Below are 23,403 nucleotides of genomic sequence, written 5' to 3' on the forward strand. Positions count from 1 at the left end.
CCAGATTAGGGTGCCGCGGGGCTCGGTGCGTTCGGCTCGCAGTTTGTAATTAACGCGGAATGCCTGGTCGCATGTCCCAGGGACGACCGCACGAGGCGGTGAAGAAAGGGGGGGGGGGGACAGCTCGTGTAGCGATGGGACACGCGAGAAACCTTGTCTCTGCCGGGCTTCGCTGCCTATTTGCATGGAAATGAAGTGATTTGGGCCATAGCTCGACGAGGACGTCGTAAGTTTCGCGTTTTGTTTTAGTGGCTTCGAGTTTTATTAAGGGCTTCGTTTGTTTGTTTTTTTGCGACTGTGTTGGTGTGATCCTTCTTTTTTTTTCGTTGCTGAGCGTTTTGTAGTGTCATTATGCGAGAGTGTTCGGTCATTCTGCATTGCGTTAGGCCATTGTGTAGTGCTTTCGCGAGTCGTCGTCTTCCTGGTAAATCTTATGGTTCCCTCTTGACACGTCTCGAAGAAATGAAAGAAGAGAAATTAAAAAAGAAGTATTGCGTTGCTATCCCGGCTACTTTAAAATGGAGCCTTGTTGTTGTGCGAACAGCGCCTGTAGTGATGGTGTTTTCTCCTGGAGAGAATAAATAGTACTTCGAGTTCTTGCAACCGTTGCGCACGATAACTCGACTCGCTGAAGGTCGCTTTTGCTTGCCTGAACAGTCGGTCTCTGTCAAAACTGGTCGTGCAAGTTCACTCTGGAAGCCAAATACTGTATCCAGGACAAGGCATTGGGGCCGTCAGGAACTGTACACACGAGCCGTCTGGGCTCGCGTCTTTGCTCCTCTTGTGAACCATCTGATTATTTTACATCCGTAAGTTCGTATCCATTACAATCGTAATTATCGTGTTCGTATTTTACCCTTTTATTCCCATTTACCTGCCCTCAATGCTAAGCACCTGTTCAGACTCTCTCAGGTTGTCTCAGGTTGTCTCTTTTCAGGTTGTCTCTTTTGTTTAAAACACAAATTCCGGTGATTCGATCGACGGTCGCATATTCATTGCTGTTTCAGCACAGTGCAGTACGTTGCGGCATTTTCGTTCCCCGTCGACGGCCTGTTTGCGGGTCTCTTGCGTGTGCCTACATGATTTACGTTCGCATCTTTCCTCCTGAAATTTTCAGACAGCAACATCGCCATACGTTCGCGAATGCATGAGTGTTGTCTGCCGTTATTTGAAGCTGTGTACGCGCAGCTTTGAAAGCGTAATGGTTTTGAAACAGCTCGCGCCAGGAGACCACCTAAATCAAGGCGCCTTTTATCTCCGCCCTGTTTAAGCGGTGTTCAAGTTTTTATGCTGCAGCATTGTTCCAGTGCCTCCTATATGCTTGTTATACAGGGTGTTTCACCTAAGACTTTACACAAGGTTTAAAAATAGGCTTTTTCAGCTATAAGACCGCTTTTCTTGGCATAGTGTTTGCAGCGGTGTAGTATATCAGAATACAGGTAAGGTAACTTCTTAACTACAACCGTTAGGCTCCATAAATATCTAGAGGCGTGAAGGCCACGGTAAGTAATATCGATATTAGTCTTTAGAATTTCGAAAACGCGGTTACCCTCGGCTCTGTCGCTCATCAAATTATGGCTACATGTGCCAAAATTAGGGGTGTGGGAATATTCGAAATTTTCGAATATAATTCGAATAGTATATTTTTAGTATTCGTATTCGATTCGAAATCTAAGTATTCGTGTTGTTTCGAGTATTCGATCCGACGCGAATATTCGTACCCAGCCGAATATTCTATTGCGAGCACCGGCGTTCATTTCGGTCCGCAAGTCCTATCAAAAGAGACATAACAATATAGCGGCGCCCAGAGCAATGCGTAACGTTGGGCCATGCAGTAGCTGACTACGCTGGTGAGCTTCTTTGTGGCTATGCGTGGGATACGTTCCAGTTCAGTGCCAAGTGAGAGGGCATTTTTGTGGCTGGAGAAGACGCTTCAACTAGAAGGGAACTAACTACTACTGCCTGACCGTGTGGAGCAGCTGGTTTTCCTTCACGACAAACTTTTATGTTCATCCCAGCAACGCGCTTTTGTACTTATGGCAAGCTAGCCTTAATCAATGCTGTGTACTAGCTATCTTCTCTGATATTTCCACTCTTATATGAATAATGTTCGAGACTTTGATACTTTTTGTGCAGCCACACACATCTTTTGTGTTCATTTCATCACTGATAGTTGAACTGTGATGTTCTTGGGTGCTCAAATAATGTTTTGTAGTGGTTAAATGCATCTGACCTTGATTATTCGATATTCGATTCGATATTCGGAACCAAGTATTCGTATTCGATTCGTATTCGAAAATTTGATATTCGCACACCCCTAGCCAAAATACATGCGCTTTCGAGAAGCTTGAAGGTAAAGCAACCTCTCCAGTGCACCTAACTCGTGGAAATTGCCAAAATTTGTTGGTCCATAGAGCTGAGGGTAACCCAATTTTCGAAATTCTGAAAACTGAGTGAGCTACCCTTTTATAGCTTGGCGTGCTGGAGGACAGCTTCTTCCCTTTTTACTCCCATATAGGCGCATTTGTGTTTAGCGCGTATGCGCAAGGGCAGCCGGATGGACGTGCATGCCACACAGACACGACGACCGTACCTTGAACTCAGCAGCGGATGTGTGATTGTTCGCTTTTCTTTTTGTTGTCGTTGTTGGGTGCCACGTGCTGCTTGCTCCTTGTGTGCGGTCAGAATTCGCTCGCCGACTGCCAAATGTGCGATGAATCTTTATCGCCTCCCATCGCGACGTTGCTTCACGTCGGCCGTGGGTCAGTGGCCGAGGTGGCTTATAAATCCTAAAGTGCGACGCCTACACTTTCAGAAAACGCGACAACGTAGAAAGTAGAGCTAGTGAAACCGTACTTTTTTTTTCCTGTGTTTCTTTTTCACCGACGGGCGTGATTGTTGGATCGTGATGGTTGGAGCTGTGAACAAAGCAAACAAACGGAAAGTAGAAGTAGATGCTTTTTTCGCCCTCAGTGTGCAAAGAAGTGACGTCGATATCTAGATCATTTTCGTGTGGTGCTGGCGAAGTGTTTTTTTTTAATGCTGGTAGTTACCGTACTATTGTGGCGAACCAGACGAGAGGTGTTATAAAGGAACCCTGAAGTGATCTCGATGGGCATATGCTAGAGCAACAGGTCTGTAGAGCTGGTCTATGTGGATATTCGAGTCAAATTTGAAAGCTCTGTGTGGACAATATAATTTAGAAATAATTTTTGAAAAATCGCTGCTGGCAGTAGCTCGCAATCGATTACGGCGAGCCACCTCACCCCGCGTCTCCTATCCCGATGACGTCAGTGTGCAAAAGAGCCAGCCTTCAAGGTCGCCCCGTCTGCCCACTGACGTCATCGGGACAGGAGACGCGCGGTGGGGTGGCTCGCCGTAATCGGTTGCGAGCTACTGCCAGCAGCGATTTAAAAAAAATATAGATATTTAGAAATTATAGGGTCCACACAGAGCTTTTAAATTTGACTCGAATGCCCACAAAGACCGCCTCTATGTTAGCCACTCGGTATTTGGTGTAGCGAACAGATATTTCGAGAAAAAAAAAGTTTTTAATACGTCATGTATTTTGCTCCTGGAGACGAGCTTCGCCTAGTTGATTATGTCTCTGGGGCGAAGGCCTCTTACCAGATAAGGTGTGTGATCCTCCGAGCGATCCTGCTCACGTTAGCTTGCCACTACAGCGCCGGTGTTTTAGAAGCTTATAACACCTTGAAATATGAGTGGTTTTCGAGGGAAGGAGATGGCGCAGTTACTGTCTCACTTCTCGGTGGGCACCTCAACCGCACCTTGAGGGAAGGGAGGAAGGCGGGGGTGAAAGAAGAGAAAGAGGTGCCGGGGGCTCCGGGATAATTTCGACCACCCGGGGATCTCTAACGTGCATTGACGCGCCTTTTGCGTTTCGCCACAGTCGAAGCGCTCCTTTGATAAGGTTTTTGTTGTTAGTGGCTGGCTATCAATAAAAATAAAAATAACAATGAAGGAAAAGATGTTGCTAGCCGCGGCATCTGTCGTCGAAACCTGAAGCACCTGAGCTGCGGCTAGCTTGGCAAAAAGGACAGGGGGAGGACAGGAAGACGGAAAGAAAGGGGGGAGTCAGAGTAAGAAAGGATAGGGGTAGGGCGGCAATATACACTATGTACAAATACAGGATATGGAGATAAGATAAGGTTTTTAGGTTACGTTTCCTGATAGAGAGAAAACTTAATATGTGTCCTAGGTCCGGATCGTTGGTTTTCCTAGACATTATTTTAGGGTTTTGTGTTTCCGCGCGATGTCATGTGTTTTCTGCCGCTCTCCGACTTTGCCGTTATTGTCCGAGTAACATGCACGAAAGCCGTATCTATTTTTTTGAAAACATCTTGTCCGCGGTGTTTTCCTGACATAAGGTATTGTGGGAGAATCCTGCGGCAGGCGTCTTCGTCGCGCAGTGACGGTGCTGGCGGTCATGTTATAAATGGACGTCGTATTTTCGTCCTCATTCTTAAAAGAAAAACAAAAAGGTATTGTGACGACGCCTTCGCGCCACTTGTTTTGCGTCCGCGCATCTGCGCGGGCTCCGAAAAACTGCAAGAACCGAATCGTCAGGAAGGCGCCCCATCGTATATATAGGAACACGTCGGGGTCATCAAGGGGTCATTACAGTGTATCAGCAGCACTTTGTGCGTGCGTTGCCTTGCCGCTAAGAAATGGCCTGCCCTATATCTTCTTCCCTGTGAAAGGATGGCCGGCGCAGAAGTTTCGCTTCGCCCCCCCCCCCCCCCCCCCCTCTTTCCCGCTTTGGTTGGCGCGCCTTCTGGATGGACCCTGAGAAATGGCAGGCCGGACCCGCTCTTTCTGGACGCTCCCCCCCCTTCTCTCTTGCCTTCCCCTCCCCCGCTCTCTCCACCTCATTTCATATATCGACGGATCAGATATGTCCGTGACGTACATCTCGCAACGCGCGGCGATCGTAAGTCTTGCTTAAAGTTTAATCGCCGGCGCTTCGATCGTCCGCGGGAAAACGACCTCCTGGCGAAGGCTGGCGGAAATGTGAACCCTCGTTTTGCTGTTTATCTTTATTTTTCGATTTCTGACCCCTTCGAAACTTATTTTTGCCCCACCGTCGTCGTCACGATGCGATTTCTCGTCGGAAGCTCCGCGATTTCACTGGTTTCTCTCTCTCTCTCTCCCTTGCTCTTGTTTTATCTTTTCGCTGACTTTTCCCATTGCGTGCGGGTCTCCGGTCGCGAGTTTTTAAGAGGAATACCACTTTCGTCTTCCTCTTCCAGTGTAACGTCGTTTTTGTATCCCCTCTTCCTTTCTTTCTTCTTTTCGCCCCATCCGAGATAGAGAGGTTTATTTTGCGAGAAAAGAAACGGCCTATACGGTGCTATGCCCCGAAACGGCCCTGAATCCGATCCATACAAACCGTGAATGATGACGGAGGCCGTTGCCGAAGCGTCTCTCTTTTGTTTTGTCTCTATAAACGCAAGTGGCCTTCCTCCTTGTGTATCTTTCGCACTTGCGAGCGAGATTTTGTTTATTTTATTTTCGGTGTTTCTTTCGTTGCTGGACGCAAACTCGTCCTCACGCGCCTGCCTCTCCGTCCGGCAGCAGTAAACGCTTCGGAAGCGCCTCCTTCTTACGACGTTTTGGCCAATCTTAAACCTGGCCCCACATTTCGTGCTTTGCGCTGTGCGACGCGCTTAAGGCCGCCGAGTTTCGCGTTGTACCTTATATAGCTTCTTTCCTGGCCCGAGCCGCTGTCCCCGTTCTCGTTCCGTATTGAGTGCTCTCCTCTTGTTTGCGTCGTCACAACATAACGCGGGCATTGCGGTGCCCTTTCTTCTTTCTCCTTCGTTCGCTCTCTTTCTTTCCTTCATTTCACTTTTCTTTGTTCCTTTCACTTTTGGAGGTGTACGTTGTCTCTTCCTGGAAACGAGTGAAGTTGTCCCTCGTTGGTGGGTGATCGTGTATTCTGGTCCTCTATATACGTGACGCCGTATCCTTACAAGTCCTCCCGCTGTTTATACGATACGGGCCAAGTTTTTGCGCCTTCGTGGAAGAACGAGATGAAGATAAAAGTTTTTTTTTTTCCGCGTCGTAAAAGTTGAGACGAGGAAAACGGCGGGAGGTGCAATTTGTGGCTAGCGTTGCATTACTTTTTTTTACTGCCCTTCACTTGTTTCGCGTGCACGCACTCGTGTAGAGAAGTATGTGTGTTGTTTTGTGGAGCGTTACAAGAAGGGCGAACCTGCTGTCCCCGAGCTGTGCGCCAATGAGAGCCAGGTAGATGTTAAGTGTTCTATAAAAGCGCACCGCCTGTTTTTCTTTCTCTTGCTCTAAGGCTTGTTCTGCTTTTAGGCGTGAAAGCCATCACGTTGTTACAAAGCTTGGCTCTGTACTTGCACTTAAGAAGACTGCTGTTTTAGCGGCCCCTTGAGCGCCTTGCTTTTAAGTCGTTCCGTGCTTTTTGTTTGTGCTTTGTTCCTTTGTTTCGACGTCGTGTTTTTTTTTTTTTTTGGGGGGGGGGGGGGGGGATTTGACAACGTAAACCGTTGTTTCATCATTTGTAACCTCTGCTTTCTTTTTTTTTTGCTCATAGATTTGATAACTGTGATTAACACGAGCTTCTCCACGCCATTAGGGGAGGGAGAGAACTAAAGCCGAAGAGTCTATAATACTTGTCCGGGTAAAATTGGACAGAAAACAAACAAAAACAATACCAAACAAGGATATCTGTCGATAGCTGTCCTTCCTGCATTTTATATCGAACAAGGTTTCACAGAAAAGTTGCTTGAAGTACACGCCTCAGAGCTCGTGGTCGTAATACCTTCGTGGGAATGAGCTGACGTGAATTTCCTCCTCAGGCATGAAGAAAAACAGTTCAGAACTCTACTGTGGCACATGCTGTGCGAGCCGCCGCGGCTTCTAATCGGTCATGATGTTCAACTGCTGGATCCATGCCGGAGAGGTCGAATCTCGGGTATCGAATTACTGTGCCTTTCCTTTCTTCATGAAATATTTGCATGCGCACAACATGAAAACGCGTTCAGAATAAAGCGCCGCGTGCTGTTTGTGCTTACCGGTGTTTGCAGGTACACCTGAAGCCGTAGTTGATTACTTCGCTTGTTACCACATTTTCTTTTTACTTACTGCTTTTCTGATGATTCAACCGGCTTTGTACCCTGCGTTTATTTTCGTGTCGAAATGGAATAGTCCCAAATGACGTCCGTGGTCGTCCGCGTACGCAGCATTGCAGATTAACTTTGCGTGCGCTGCTGTACTGTTTATTTTGAAAGCCGCGTGTCTCAGATACAGACTTCAGCGCCATCTCGCCCGTAGGGACTTCTGCAGAGTGCGTAGGCGTATGGAAAGCATGTGAGTTGGGCGACGCACCCACGCAGACTTGCACTGCACTTTCTATCTTCCCTTTTGCGCCTCCGTTCCACTTTTGGCTCACCGAGGGGCTCCGGGTTCCACCCAAAATGAGACACTTGCAGCGCCTTTCTTTCAGTGTAACTTGGACCTATATTAGGAAGACAGTGCCCCCCCCCCCCCCCCCCCCCCCCTAGTCTATCCCTCCTCCTGTTCCACTCGGTGCCTCAGCATTTATCATTTTGTTGGACGTCACTGTGGGCAGGAAGGGGCGTGCGCCTCACCATGTGTTCGGGCCCCAATTGATGAAAAAAAAACCTTGTATCTATAGGGTCGCCGTCAACCTGTCTGATGTGAAGCGCCGCAGCTCATTACGCCTCACTGCAGAGACTAAGGGTATTGGCGCGGGTTATACGTTCGTATGGTATGCTGATATAGTTCATATATGCGGTGCAGTTATAACAAATCCGGCAAGGACTCTGCAATTGATTACCCGTTGTAGTGATCGGCTGCGCCAGGTTTCTTCGCGTGTTAAAAAAACCGGAGTGTTTAACTACGGTGCGCTTGGTGGCTCGCAGAGGCGCTTCAGAACGTAAAAATCTACAAACCAAACCATATCAGATCAGTTGATGCAAACAGTAGGGTGCAAGAAGCCAGCAGACATTTGGTGATTACCAGATAAGTTTCACGTGGTTGGTATGGTAGTTAACGGGCCTTGGCCTCTGAAAGGTAAAGCGACTCACTGTGAGTAATAAAAAATAAAGAGAAGGCTGGTAAAATGGTGTGACAGCAAAGTGCTACCGAACAGTTCGCGTAGGAAAGAAATATTGCGCCCCAGACTCAACTGATCCCCTGCAGAAAAAAGAAGAAAATAATAACCAAATCATAGCTGTCGATGGGACGATGTAGTCTTATGCAATGTAGCAAAGGAGCAACATGAGGAATCCGACTCCCACGTGTCTGGAAGGAAGCGCCGGCCTTGGCATAAGTACTTTCGCTGCCATGGCAACTCATCCGACGTTGATTTCCGCTCGGAAAATCGCCGCTCTTTACGGGCGACATCTGTCGCGTGGACTTGATAAGTATCGTGTTTCATTGCGTCTTCTGTTTCTTTCTACTTTTGCATTCCACGTGTCCGAAGGAAGGTCAGACCGTTCCGTGGCAGTAGGGCGGAAGTGTGACAAACGTTTGCGACATCAGACGTTGCGCCATGCGTCTGAACCATGCATAACAAGAAAAACCAGAGAAATAGGCATGAACGTAGCCAACTGATCGAACACACTTCGGGTCAGAAAGGAAGTATGCTGTTACCGTTGTCGATTGGCGCTTTTCTGTAGCTATTTAAAGAGTCTTTAAACTCTCCATAAACTTTTGTCTCTAAAGTCTATGGTCTTTCTATAGGCAAATCTTTGACGTGTTTGTAGTCAATACAGATCCTACAGACAGTCTATAGACAATCTATAGATTTATGGCCGTGCACTTTTAGTAGGCTTTTGTCTATAGTCATTCACTGCGAATATAAGAAGCCTATAGACAGTCTGTAGACCATTTTTATAAGGGATATATCCTTGTCGCATCATTCACTTGACATTTTGGTCGCTCACATACTTGACTTCGAAGTCTCGCGCTTATTGTCTCCAACGCTTATCAGGGCATTTCGCTCGGTAGCCCGGCAACTTATTACTTCATCGCACCGAGCCGAAAGTGGTAGCCACGCCCAAAGTGGTTGACAGCAGCGAAGCGGCCGTCTTCCTGTCGTTCACTGACACCCGCGCTTCTTGGTCTCTTTCCTTTGCACGTTTCCTTCTGTGCCGGGAGAAAGTCTCGCCTCTAGATAAAAGGCCGCGTCTCCCCCCGGACGTGCGGACGGCAGACGTGACTCTCCCTCTTGCGCGAGCTGCAGGAACGTAGAGCAGCAATAGCCTGGGCGAGTGCCGTAGCCCGTGCGCGGGAGATCGGACCGCCCGGCGGCTCCTGGTAATCACTCTCCGTCCGGGACGTTTGTCTTGCTCCTTGTACAAGGAAGCGCCGCTCACATGACGTCGCTCCGTGACGGCGCGACTTTGTGTTCGGTGGCCATGGCAACGCTTCCGATTGCCTTCTGTTCCTCTCGCTCCCAGGGCGCGGTTGCGCGCCCGTCAGCCCGGAGCGAGCTGCGCGCGCGCTCGCCGGTTGGCTGACGGTGTCCGGGCTAATAACTGTCGTCCGCTAACAACAGACCCGTCGCCGGCTGCCGCCGTGAAAATTGCAGGGTGCGCCGAGAGAGCGGGGAACTTTTGTCGAACTGATGCTGGTGCCGGCTGTGCCGGCGTTGGTGGTGTGTTTGTACTTGGCCCGTTGCGTGCAATCGGCGCTGTAGCCAATGCGAAGACCTTTGGTCGAGTTCAAACTAAGGGTTCCCTGGCATCCCCGCGGGCAGGCCGCATTGGTTCTCCCGGCGACGCTTGTATTAGTGGATGTAAGTGGGATTGCGCTTGGTCGCGCCATATGTACCACGGACCGGCGTAGAATCGCGCCCAGGGGGTAGGCAGCAGGGGGTAAAGCCGCCGCGGTGGCTCAGTGGTTATGGTGCTCGGCTGCTGACCCGAATGACGCGGGTTCGATCCCGGCCGCGGCGGTCGAATTTCGATGTGGAAGCGAAATTCTAGAGGCCCGTGTACTGTGCGATGTCAGTGCACGTTAAAGAACCGCAGGTGTTCGAAGTTTCCGGAGCCCTTCACTACGGCGTCTCTCTTAGCCTGAGTCGCTTTGGGACGTTAAACGCCATAAAGCAAACCAATTCCGACCATTCCGACCACGTGAGGATCTGTAACGTGCACTGACATCGCACAGCACTCGGGCGCCTATGGGCAGGTGGCTAGTGAAGCTTTCGGAACGAGGGTGCCTTTCGAAAATACTTCTCGCGGCCGAGCCGTGCAGCCTGAATTTGATAAGTTCTCCCGAGTGGTCGCACACATAAGTGCTGCAGGCAGCAGGGTTTTAGTTCCGAGCACTTGCGAGGAAGTTCGGGTTTTTTATTTACTTATTTTTTCACCGTAGCCTCCGTTCCGGAAGTTATTCGGCTGCCTCTAAAAATGAGGCGCCGCCCATCCGGGTTCGAACCGCGCTCACGCTCAAAGTGGAAGTGGTGCCTGTCTTTTTTGTCGTTTACGGTGCTTTCTGAAAAACTCTAAAAAACAAGAACAAACAAACAAACAAACAAACAAATAAACAAACAAACCAATTCAAGGGTTATAAATTAGAGCGCAATTATGGTTTGAAATGGGTAGACCTCTCACTTTCGCCGCAGGAAACACACTCTGATGAGGCTGCAGTCCGTACTGACTGTTAGGTTCACAGTTCGTTGTACTGTTCCGCTGCCGTCTCTACTCGTTATGTTCCATTGTACTTCTTGTTTTTAGCTACTAGTTAAGACGTCCCCCACTACGTTCACTTATACATCAGTGAAAACAGCTGCGCTGACAGCTATGCCAGCCGAACATCCAAGTTCGTACTTTCTTCCAGGCGCGCTACTTGTTCCGCATCAAGCTTCTACGTTGGCTGCTGCTGAATAGAACCGGCAATTCCTTTCGCGACCCAGATTTTTAACACCCTCGCCGTTCATGCTTATATTAAATCTTTTTGTTCGTATAGGCATCTCTCTTTCATATATCCCTCTCATGACACTTCGGACCGTTACTGCCTAACCAGCGTTCCATGCTCGTGTCAAACTCTAACGCGGGACCCGCCGCGGTAACTGCTTCTCGCGCAGCGCTGCTCTTTTCTTTCATTTTTTTTTTACTAACTTCCTGCACTAGTACCTTGCCTGCTTCTGGAAGTATTACCTCCCAGCGGCACTTGCTGGTTCCCGGCGTAATTAAGGAAGGCCGATCTTCGCTGCAGTGGCGTGTGAGCGCGGACTTGACGTAGCGCTGCAGCTTCGGCACGTTATTCGCTCGGAGAAACGAGACAGGTGGCAGGCAGCCCGATACTTTCGACATCTTTTTTTTTTTCCTTTTAATTGACTCGAAACTCTCGCCGATCCGCGACGCTTTGGTCGCTTACATCATTCGCCGCTCTCTTATTGCCTGTCGCGGGTTGGGGTACTGTCACTTCTCTCGGCAGGGTGCATTAATTTTTGCAGTTTTTTTTTCTCCCACTGAGCTTGCCACGTGCGTGACGTCCCTAACTGTCGCAAATGAAGCTGAGGATGTGTGGCGTTGTCATCGTTCGTGCGCCAGAAGAGACTGCTGGTGTTCGTTACCCCCCCCCCCCCCCCCCTCCCCCCGTTCTTCTGTCAGTCGTAGCGATATTTTGTCTACTCTGTTTCAAAAGAGAAAGTATTTCAAGCCGTAACGTTCTTGCTATTCCTGGAAGTCGTTCGTGCGTGAGGAAACTCGTTAACGCTCTCGCGTGCGCTCGAAAACGCGAGAGCTAACCTGCGGTAGATTGTGGATGCAGACGCTTCGTCAGTGTCCTTGCCCCGGCAAAGTCAAGGATCGCCGGGGTGAAATCTTGATGCAGAGCGCGAAGGATCGAATGCGAAACTGTTCTCGCTCTTCTTATTTAATATAAGAACACGGTTATGTACGTCACTTTCTTTCCGCGTAGTTACAGAAACGTTTCTCTTGTAAACACCGAGCGCTGTCACCTACTGTTTACTAGATGGTACAAACAGAGTTTTTCTCGTCGGTCGTACGTAGTGCCAGACCGTGTCATGTTCGTTGTCTGCGCCTCCGCTACGTGTCGCTTGATTAAAGCGACGCGCAGCTTATTCTTAGTAGCGACGTCTGTCGTGTCTGTTCAAGAAAAAGTGCTGTTTCGACGCTGATTTGCTTAAGTCGCGCGGCGAAGTCCTCGTTTTAACGCCGTCAGGAAGACAAAAAAAAAACGAAAACAAATTATCTTGGTCTTGTCTGTTCACCCGTTCCTGCAGCCTCCGTCCCCTCCGGTTATTCTGATCCCTTCGCTGTGTACAGATTCCCCGGAGCGACGGAATCGTAACACCTCTTTTTCGAAGCAGGTCACGTTTCTCCGCCCGACGACAGGGCACGGGAAAATAGCACTGCGTTGACGATGACAACGACAACGTATAGATATATTTATGTCTATGCCTCGGGAGGTGGCTGGGCGGGCTGGAGAAGGTGGGGGGAAGGGGGAGGGCTGGTCCTGTACGGGCGGAATTATGAGCTTTCCCGAGATCAGCGCGCATTACGGTCACATCCCTTTGTTCTCTCCCTCTCTCCCCTACGTTTGTCCTCCCCCCCACTTTCCCCTGTGGGGACGTCGTAGGGTGTTAGGCGAACGGAAAACGGCGGGCCTGCTAATCCTATCGGCAGTTACCTCGCGGCGGAGGCTGGCGCTGTCTCGGCCGTTGTGTGCAGCATGGTTTGGCGGCCGGAAGGCATGCGAGGGAGGACAGGTTTGTCCCTGCTTCGGAGATTGTAGTTCCCCCTTCGAAACTATGTGGGAGCTATGTCGACGTTTGCAGTATATACACAGGCGTGCCTTGCTTGTAAGGGCGGAAAATATTTGGCCAAGCGTGGCTCCGCGAGCCTTTGCTTTTAGTCGCAGAAACGAGCCTGTCCGTTTGTGCCTGTTAAGCACTGTCTGTATTTCATGTGGCTCCGTGCTTTAGGCATAGTGTGTTGTCGTACACTGTCCTCTGCCAAATAAATGTATATCAGTGCTTTAGTGTAAAATGTTGTGTCGGGCCCCGTTGTGTCGGTCCTTCCCCGGGGGGAAGGGCCTGAAGCGTTTGAGCGTATAGTAAGCACCGGACATAACTGCGATGAAATAACTTTTATGTCTATTTTGTGTACACATTCTGGGCGTCATGCGCTTGTATCAAGGCGAGCGCCTGGCCTCTCCAAAACTAATGTGCGTTTGGAACCGTTCAAATGCGATTAACGTGATTATTTAGACAATGTGCTTAGTAGGTCAACGAGGAAACAATGTGTTTAGTAGGTCAGCGAGGAAACCCTGGCAGGAAATGTTTCGGTCGTTGGCGGAGGAGAAGTCGGGGAAAAACGTCGGGGCACAACTGTGTGGCAAGAATCGTTATGCTGGTTTATTCTGTTCGTGAGCGTAGCGAGCCCTTCGTTTCTTTTACTATTCCCACGTGGTGAGAGCGCACAAGCAGCCAGGCTGGGGCAACCCGTGGCCAAATGAGCCGCCCTGATTTGGGTTGTAAGCTCATCGCAAATGCACGTGGAACTCCTGTCGTTGTTGGTGCGGTTTTGAGGCTCGGAAATGGTGCAGTAACTGTCTCGCTGCTATGTGTGGACACCTCAGCCACGTCGGGAAAGAAGGTATATGTAGGGAGTGAAAGAAGGAAGTGGTGTCGTAGCGGAGTGCTCCGGAATAATTTCGACCACCTGGGGATCTTTTAACGTGCAACGACATCGCACAGCACATGGGCATCCTTTGCGTTTCCTCTCCGTCGAGGCCGGTATTGAGCCCGGGTGCTCTTCAGTTTTCTCTGTCCCCTCTTTCATCCTTTTATGGAGGAGGTGTCTGATGGGAATCTCCTCAGAGATGCGTGTGTAGTCTTTCCTTCCATATTGTTGATTTTTATTTTGTTTACTTACTCTTTCCTTGCTAATCTCCTATCCGCAGGTGGCGGTAGCCGGGTACAAGTCAAGAAAAAAGCTACTTTCTCCTGTCAGAGGAATCTCTTCCAGCCAATGGCGTCGACTGATTGTCATGAGCCTGCTGGCGTGACAATACACGGAGTGGCAGCTGAAAGGGAATAGCCCCATCCTACATTTTCTGGCATAGCCCCTTCCTGCATCGTCACGCCACTCCGTGCATTGCCACGCCACTCCGTGCATTGCCACGCCACTCCGTGCATTGCCACGCCACTCCGTGCTTTGTTACGCCACTCCGTGCTTTGTTACGCCACTCCGTGCTTTGTTACGCCACTCCGTGCTTTGTTACGCCACTCCGTGCTTTGTCACGCCACTCCGTGCTTTGTTACGCCACTGCGTGCATTGTCACGCTAGCACGGCCATGAGAATCTGCCGACACCATGGGCTGGAAGGGTGTTCTTTGACAGGGGAAAGCCGCTTTCTTCTTTACTTGTATCCAACTATAAACAAGCCCTCGCTCTTTCGGCTTCCTCTTCATCCCTTCCCTCAAGGTGTGGTATAGCTGTCCACCCAGAATGAGACAGTTACCGCTCACTTCCCTCGCTCATTTAACCTCCTACCTACCCCTCATTTCTTAGGTTTCCCGCATCGCGCGAACGAAACCGTGTTCCTTTCGGTATAGCGTTGCTGCGGCGGCTTCCACTGCATCCAACATCGGTGACGCGCCGCGTCTAGCCGCCTGCGTCCCCTTCGCTCGACGCCGGGGTCTTCGGCGGAGCGGGAAGTGTCGTCGGCGCCGCGATTTTCCACAGCCGCACATCGCCCGCGGCTGGGTCGCCGCCGCTGCGGCGTGCACGGCCGTGGACGCCCCGGCGGACGCCCCGGGGAGGAGCGACCGCGGCGGCGGCGGTGACATTCGGGTCACGCGCACCTGTCGAAGTCGCGGCACGATGCCGCCGGAACAAATTGCGTTTTCCAGGGTTGTCCGGGGCTCCGCTCTCTGTCTCCGGCTTGTTTATTTGTTTGCTTATCTTTTTGTTGTTGTTGTGAAGTACCTAATGCGCGTCGCCGCTTTTCCACGACGCTCTCCACCGGTTGCCGCTGGCTCGGAAGAGTGTTTTCCTCAAGCGATGGGGCTTCTGGAAACCCGAGAAGCGAGCAAGCGAGCGCCTAACTGGCTCTTTCAATCCGAGAAAAAAGAGGGGAGGAGCGGCTGTGCTTGTTCTTGGCAACGTTTTCGTCCCCTTCTTTTTTTGTGGCCTGTGGACCGTGTAGCGAAGCTCCTTGTCCCTCTCAAGAACAGTTATGGACAAGGTTGTCTTATACTCCATAGGGTTAGGGCGTGTCGCTGACGGGGATTCGGACTTTGTTTCTTTCTCAATCGCATTTAGGGACGAGACTGTCGCTTCGGAACCGCTCAGCGATGCGGAGCAGTCGGTAGACACTTTGTCGTTAAGTTTGTTCAAAAGTTGTCTCTTGCTTATTTGTTTGTTTCAGCTACATGACGTGATTCTGAGCTCCTCATGGTATCCAGCACAGGCGTATACCCCGTCTGATTTTTCGGCTTTCTGGTCACAGGTCGCTGCCGTTGATTTGGCCAACTCTGGATGGTGAAAGCAGTTGTAGTAACGAATGATGAAAAAAACCTTTTGCGATGCAAATTAGGGAACTAGTTTTAATCGGTGCCGTTTGTGGTTTATAACACTGCACAAAAGGTGTGTTTTTGTGTTGCGTTTACACCGCCATTTAGCATTATAGCGTTAATATTTCTGTTCAGCAGAAAGCTCGGTGTAGTGTCGTGAAACCCTGGATTGGTCGGAAAGGTGGCTACGTCACATGGGAAGCGGCGGAATTGAAAAAAAAAAGTGATTAAAACATTAAAAAACTGGCGATTGGCGGGGTGCAACAGGACTCGAACGTCATGAGGACATGTAAGTGTATAATGCAAATGATATGGGATAATTTGTCGTGCATCGAACCCCTGACCCTTAGGTTGAGAGCCGGATGCGCTATACGCCTAGGCCACGCAGGGACGTTCGTTTGGCGTGGTTAAAGTGGGGCTTCATATGTCGTGTGGGCTTTTTCACATCGTGATTGTTTGGTTTATGGGGTTTTAACGTCCCAAAGCGACTCAGGCTATGATAGACGCCGTAGTGAAGGGCTCCGGAAATTCCGACCCACCTGGGATTCTTTAACGTGCGCTGACATCGCACAGTACACGGGCCTCTAGAATTTCTCCTCCATCGAAATTCGACCGCCGCGGCCGGGTTCGAACCCGTGTCTTTCGGGACAGCAGCCGAGCGCCGTAACCACTGAGCCACCGCAGCGGCACATCGTGAATGGGAAAGAGGAAACTGTGTCTGTGTGTGCGTGGGCAAGAGGAGTCGCTGAAGGCACCCATTGTCGCGTCATCCCTTAAAGACAGACTTTAGTGTCCTCCATGTTTTATTTATTATTCCTAGTGCTGCTCTTTTTGACACTGCCGCGCCTTACGATAAGCATCTTTATTTAACTATTCTGTCAGCCCTTCTAGAGCCGTCGCAGTGGCTTAGTGGTTATGGCACTCGGATGCTGACCCGAAAGACGCGGGCTCGATCCCGGCCGCGATGGTCGAATTTCGATGGAGGCGAAATTCTAATGGCTCCTGTACTGTGCGATGTCAGTGCACGTTAAAGAACCCCAGGTGGTCGAAATTTCCGGAGCCCTTCACTACGGCGTCCCTCATAGCCTGAGTCGCTTTGTAATGCTAAACCCCCATAAACCATAGACCAGTGTCAGCCTTTCTACGATAGTCCTTTGGTGCTTCACTGGTGCTGCTGCGTTGTGTCTTGTAATTGTACGCTGAAAGAACCCACTTCGCTGCATTTCGGGAGAAGCGTAATTCAGATGCGCCCATTTAGTGAGATTTCAGCGCATGCTAAAAGAACTTCCTGTGATTGAAGTTAGTCCGAAGTCCCCCGTTACGGCCTGCCCACTGTATTGCTTGGTTGCGTACAGATCCGTTAACTATAGTTGGCAGTAATAAGCAAAGTAGTGTTTACACCGCATGAAGGGGCACTTAATTCGTCTTGAGGAAATTATATACGGCTCTTTTTTTCTCTTTCTTTCTTATTTTTACCGCTTTCCTAGCGTCCTTTACTTTCTGTATGGAGAGAGAGAGAAAAAAAAGATTAATTTGCTGTCAGCGGGCCAGAATAGCTGCTTTCGGAGGGCGATGTGCTCTAATAATCTCCTGTGATTACATAGCATGCCTTTCTCGTTTTTTCACGTGTGCATATGGAAAGAGTGCCGTGCATTTCTTCTCACCTGGTGCAGAGACGCGCCCTTATACGGAGAAGATTTCTGGGTGATCAGCCTGGGAAAACCTGAAACAGAATATATGAAATACGTGTTAGTCCTTTGCAGCGCAGTCTTCGCTTAAATCTCGCTATTTCTCCGGAAAACGGGTTAAATATAATGGTATATCTTTGTGATGGCTTTGTTTTTCGCCATTTTTAGAAACGTTTGCACGACGCGTACTACAGTTCAGACACATGCGTGGGAATTCTTTTCGCTGCTCAACTTGAGTACATATATATCACAACGAATGCAGATTATCGGGCTTTGTGGGGATTATGGGATGTTTTACTATTACGGCGGCACTGCATGGTACGCTGAACCGCTCGCTAACTCTTGCACACAAGAGTTTCCATTAATGCTTGCGCTTTTCTGATGGGACGTGTGAGAAAAGTGGACAATGGTTCCGTAAAGTTGAAAGGGGCCCATTTCGCGACTGAGCCGTCTGCATAAAACACATGGTGGAAGCATGCCAAATTACTATGAGCGTTTCTCTTAACCTGCACGTATGCCCGCCTGTTTGGATGAGACCACAGAAGACCACCGGCTCTTCCTGTTTCCGCACTGGACTGTAGCTTGTAACTGTAACTTGTAACTGTAACTTGTAACTGTAACTTGTAACTGTAACTTGTAACTCTAACTTGTAACTCTAACTTGTAACTCTAACTTGTAACTGTAACTTGTAACTGTAACTTGTAACTCTAACTTGTAACTGTAACTTGTAACTCTAACTTGTAACTGTAACTTGTAACTAACTTGTAACTTGTAACTGTAACTTGTAACTGTAACTTGTAACTGTAACTTGTAACTGTAACTGTAACTTGTAACTGTAACTTGTATCTGTGTCTTGTAACTGTAACTTGTAATTGCCGAGCCGGCTACTGGCATGAAAGAAACCCACTGTAAGAAAACACCATAGTTCATTTGTGGGAATGCTGCGCCCATAGGGGCATCCTGAGCCATTGCCTTGAGCCCGCCACATGCCGCTACCTTTTGGCCGCTTTTAATGAAACTGCGCCAATGCTGGCTGCACCAAATACTATTCCAATAACTAATGGTGGCGGCGAATGTGAGGTGGCAGACGTTGCCACCTAATATGCACATGCGTGTGATTCTGCCTTCTCCTCTCGATGTGTGACAGTCTGTGTTCAGCACAGCCCCAATCCTGCTTTGATTCTTTTTCCTGCCTATAGAATACACGGCGCGCGCGCGTTTTGCGCATATGCCTCAACAACCCGCCAACATTGTCCGAAGCGAACACGGCGAATGCATAGGAAGAACTATTTGCTTTTAGGGTGCTTATATAGGGCTATATTTTGGACCTTTTAGACTTAACAGGTGTTTGCGCGGCATATAGGCACACCTCCCGTAGAGTCAGTATAAACCGAAAATAAGGTTTCAGGGGTGTTACAGCTGGTAGCTCTGTTTCACGGACCTAATTCACGTGCGCCATCGAATCCAAACTTTTAGTTTGCTTGTACTGTGCAACCACGTAAATTTGAATTTTCAGGGCAGAAGTTTTGTTTGTATAAACAGGAGTTATAATCTAAGAGCCGCATCCAATGGTGGGGCGGCATTCTCCTGGGGTTTTAATGCAGTGACCACATTGTGCATGCGGGATCTTGAGCTTATGTCTTTGTCGGGCGTGCTCTGCCGCTCGAGCACTTCATCGCGAGAGGCGCTGCTATGCCGGACTGCAAAAGAGCTGTGCTATTCCATGAAACAGGGGCGCCGTGTTGGTTGCGCTTCTGCTCCAGCATCAAAATTCTAACAAAGCAAAGTGTCCGGATCTCATCCCGGAACGTTCGCTGTGACCGGTGGCCTCTTCTATCATGGAATTTCTACAACCCGTGTTCCTTCAATCGGAGCGCGTTTCAGGTTGCACCATCGCGAAGCTAGAGTGCGTAGCTGCGTGGCAATTTTTAAATTTTTTCTTTTTAGGCCTAAAAATGAAACCAATAGAGAAATTTTGTACTAAAGTTACTGATATTTTTAGCTTCTTTCTGTGCATTGGGCTCCTGTTACAAAACACGGGGAAGCTGTTCAGAATAGTGTTTTTGGCTTCTACAAGCCTATCCAAAATCATCTTGGCCATTCCCACAACTGATACCTACTGTCCTCCCTTTTGTTTCCTTTTTTTTGCATCCTGGTACAGTATGGCATGATGCCTTCCTAGTTACTCTAAGGAGGCGCACCAAGAAATTTATCCTCTTGTCTCTCCTTTCAGGCCTAACACCTGACGTGCCGCCGCAGGAAAATGCGCCGGAGGAAGGTAAGTCTTGGTGTTTTTATTTATTAGTGCGCTTGCATTGGAAGGGGCTGTGCAAGAGGAAATGGCGACAACCGTCACACGTGGCCACCTCGAATGTAAGGAACTTTAGTGTGCTAGCCTCGGATATAACGATCCTAATTATGTCACCTCGGATGTAACGACCTTTCATGTGTTAGCCTCTGATATGACGAACTTTTCTGTGTTACCTCGGATATAATGAACCGAGGTGTGCCTAGTTATATAACGAACTTCGGTGTGATAATACGGATATAACGAACTTTCGTATCGAACATCGGAAGTCTGCTACTTCGAATATAACTAACTTTCCTGTGATGATCTCGGATATAACGAACCTGAGTCTACCACTTCACATATAACGAAATTTAATGTGTCTACCTCTGATATAAGGAATCTAAGTAATCACCACATGCTAACGCATTCAACCGTTCCACCGATGATCGCCTAAGAGTTTTATTTCTTTACTTTTGCATTGTACAAGAATAATAAGAATATTGCAGTGGAAAAGAAAATGTTTGCGGGAATGGCGCGATTCGTAGTACAGAAAAAGATAATATGGTCAGATACAACTCAAGAACGGAGCAGTGAATGCCGCTCAAAGGAGGCTTTCCACCCAATGGCGTCGACCGGTTGTCATGACGTCGCTGTTAATCCCCTTGCACCGCTAGCGTCACACCGTGCGTGCTTTCAAGTGGAAGGGGATTGAGCACGACGTTCTGACAGTCCAGCCGCCGCGGTGGCTCAGTGGTTATGGTGCTCAGCTGCTGGCCCGAAAGACGCGGGTTCGATCCCGGCCGCGGCGGTTGAATTTCTTTGGAGGAGAAATTCGAGGCCCGTGTGCTGTGCGATGTCAGTGCACGTTAAAGAACCCCAGGTGGTCTAAATTTCCGGAGCCCTCCACTACGGCGTCTCTCATAGCCTTAGTCGCTTTGGGACGTTAAACCCCATAAACCAACCGTTCTGACAGTCCGTCGACGCCACTTGCTGCAGGGCTTCGTTTGAGGAGCATTCGCCGCTTCGGTCATAGGTTGTATCCGAGTATAGTTACCTCCACTAATTGATTTTTTTTTTGGGAAAGCTCGTTCAAGGTAATCTATAGTGCCTTTGACCCAGGATAACATTTTTGTTGCGAAAGCAACACTACTGGAGCCCAGCTCGGCTCGTCGCGTATGCTCGTGGCGGTGCGGCTACCAAACGACCTTGAGTCGCCGTTGCCTAGCAACCGCTTCAGCTGCGCTCCAACAGATGGCGCCGCGCCTCTGCCGCCTGTCGCCTATACACCCAGAGGGCACCACCCTCGCACAGGCGCTGGGTTTCGCAGCTGATGACGCCGTCGTGGCGGCCAGGGAGCCGGCACGAGCTAAACCAAACGGTTAACTACAAGCTAACACCAAAAGCGTATTGGCAAAAACAGCATGTACGATCTTGTGCCGTTGCTAGCAACCTGAGTTACTACCCGAGCTTACACGAGTTACTCGGGTAAGCTCGGGTAGTAACTCGGGTAAGTTCGGGCGAGCGTCGTACCATCTGCACGAGAGGTTGCTCGGGAAGAGCAACATGGGTCGCAGAATCCCTACGGGTGGCTGGGATAGGAACAGCCACCTGCCAGTGCAGTGGCGCATCGCTTCACCGCTGCGTCTCTGCGCTGGTAGGAGTATATGAGGACTCGCCGCCATCTATGAATCTGAAGTAGGAATTACCAATTCAGCATACACGGGCATTAACCCACTAAAGATATCATGCCACACCCCCAAGGCGGAGTTTAAGTGCTCCCTCCAATTGAAGAATGAACACCTGCTTTCACAGGTCTGTTCGGTTTAACTACGTTAAGCCCATATAATTTTTTTTACGTGCAGTCTCACATGATTGGGTTGTAAGAAGGTAAGACCGTCGTTCCTTTCGCGCACTTTACGGAAGAACGGACATTCTGAGATGTCAAACAAGCGGCCTCTCAAACGATGCTTGTTATCGTTGTCTTGTATGCAGGTCGCCACAAAACTTATTCGCCGAAATAGGGCGGAGTTTTATTTTCGGATTCCTGGTCTGGGATACATTCTATGCTTCCTGTAAAGCATCGTCATATTGAGAAGCATGACATTGAGAGCTACTTCGAAATGAGAACTAGCCGAAATCACTATTTCAATAGCGTAGAAAGAAAAAAAAATTATTCGATTTGCCGTACCCACGGATTCCATTACATCCGTACACACAACGTTGAACTTGTTTGCTCAGTGAAGTGTGTCCCTCGGAAGACGCGCTTCTCTGGAAAATAAGCTGGCCAGACTTACGAAACGAAATCTTGTTACGTGCTGCAGCTGCTTCGGTGTCCGTGCTACATGCTGGGCTTGGTTTATCAGAAAAAACAAAAAAAAAAAACAAAAAAAAACGCCTGATGATCATATTCACCGAACCAGTCCTGCCGCTATCACATGTCTGCTGCAAGGTTTTAATATCGGTATCTGCTGTACTGTCTAAAATAATGACAGTGGGAATGGTCGCGATGTTTGAAAGAGCCTTTATGTCTAGATATTCGGGACACCGACCACTGGGGCCATCTCTCGGCGAACGTCGTTTTAACCGCACAGACACTATATCCACATATATGCAAAGGAACACCATAAAGCGTCTGCTATGGTTTTCATATGTGTTTTGAGGTGCACCGTAGCTTACGTGCATGCACGAATTTTTAAACGCTCTAGGTCGTGACACCACTTGGGTATTCGCAAGCACATATACCAAGTTCAAATTTCTGGGCATGGCACTGTGTGCCAACACATGCGACACCGGTCTCCGATTTCGAATACTATATCGAAGCGTGCCCCCCCCCCCCCCCCCCCTCCCCCCATTTTTTTTGACGGGACGTCAGCCGGCCTTACGTCACGTGGCGAAGCGGCCAATCGCGCGCGGCGAACTGCGGAGATGCGGACCGGTTCCAAACCGAACCGTCTCGTGGATATACCCCCTAAGCTGCTTAACTCGCATCCATGTCACGTGGGATATCCGCCACCTCCACTGAAGAGCGGATGTGCACGGACAGACTGTCGTCGGGCTTAAAACGGGCCCTGGTGTTTTTCCAACGTGTCTCTTTTACCGAGTTCTTTTTTTTTTCTGGCGCCGTTCCCGATTCATCGCTGCAAGCATACAGAGATCTCCAGCCTAAGCTTATGAGAAGATATTATGTCAGAGCTGGCTCTTGCTGGCTGATGCACCGTCTAAGACAACATTCGATCTCCTTCAGCTCTCTTACCGCTCCCTGTCTCGCGTGGTTGAGGTCTCGTTGAAATTGGCACTCCCTAACCACTGGCGCTTGAAGGGAGCCCACGTATCGAAAACTCGCCCTAACTGGCACACCCTGTGATGAGAGCTTCGCTCATTCTGCCGCCGCTGGATAAATATTGACGAGTCTTTCGGGTACTCGCCGCAGTACGTGCTTCCCCGCAGGGATTTGTTTCCGGCGGTCGCCTTAACCAGCGCCGCGACAGCGGCTGCTCGATTTGTTCTTGGTTTAGCTCGTGCCTGGCCGCAAAGACTGATTGCGCGTCTACGCTGCCTTTCGGTGTTGAAGCCTAATTGAAAGATTTATGCTCTACCCGCAGCATTATGATACCGGCGCTCCGTGAATCCTGCTTCTGGATCTTTTCGCCTCGAGCCTTTTTGCCTGCGTTATTTGCTTAAACTATGGCAACGCGGTGACTGCTTTAACCATAACGTTACTGGCTGGTTTGAAAACCATTTTTCAAGATATTTCGTAGTTTAATTTGGGAGCATTACTCATTTATCTTCCGCGCTCGCCGTGTTCATTTCATACCAGTGCTTACTGTCGCACTACGACGTGAGTTGGGATTAAGT

The 23,403-nt window shown here is 49.3% G+C and overlaps 2 protein-coding genes across 6 annotated transcripts in view; one reads left to right on the forward strand and one right to left on the reverse strand.

The window, feature by feature from the left end:
- The window catches only part of timeout (circadian regulator timeout), a 320,135-nt gene that overhangs the window by 63,103 nt on the left and 233,629 nt on the right, over positions 1–23,403 (forward strand). For all 4 annotated transcript variants that reach the window (XM_089549434.1, XM_089549433.1, XM_089549437.1 and 1 more), the window contains one exon: positions 19,492–19,536. In XM_089549434.1, coding sequence (XP_089405560.1) covers positions 19,492–19,536 — 45 coding nt within the window. The remainder of the gene's footprint in view (positions 1–19,491; positions 19,537–23,403) is intronic.
- LOC149340604 (uncharacterized) overlaps positions 1–23,403 on the reverse strand; it is a 135,218-nt gene that overhangs the window by 20,034 nt on the left and 91,781 nt on the right. For both annotated transcript variants that reach the window (XM_089549439.1, XM_089549438.1), the window contains one exon: positions 17,235–17,293. The gene's annotated coding sequence lies outside the window, so the exon portion shown is untranslated. The remainder of the gene's footprint in view (positions 1–17,234; positions 17,294–23,403) is intronic.

The sequence above is a fragment of the Amblyomma mixtum genome, chromosome 6 (assembly GCF_055824585.1).
Source record: "Amblyomma mixtum isolate Tamu chromosome 6, ASM5582458v1, whole genome shotgun sequence".
Classification (NCBI taxonomy): domain Eukaryota; kingdom Metazoa; phylum Arthropoda; class Arachnida; order Ixodida; family Ixodidae; genus Amblyomma; species Amblyomma mixtum.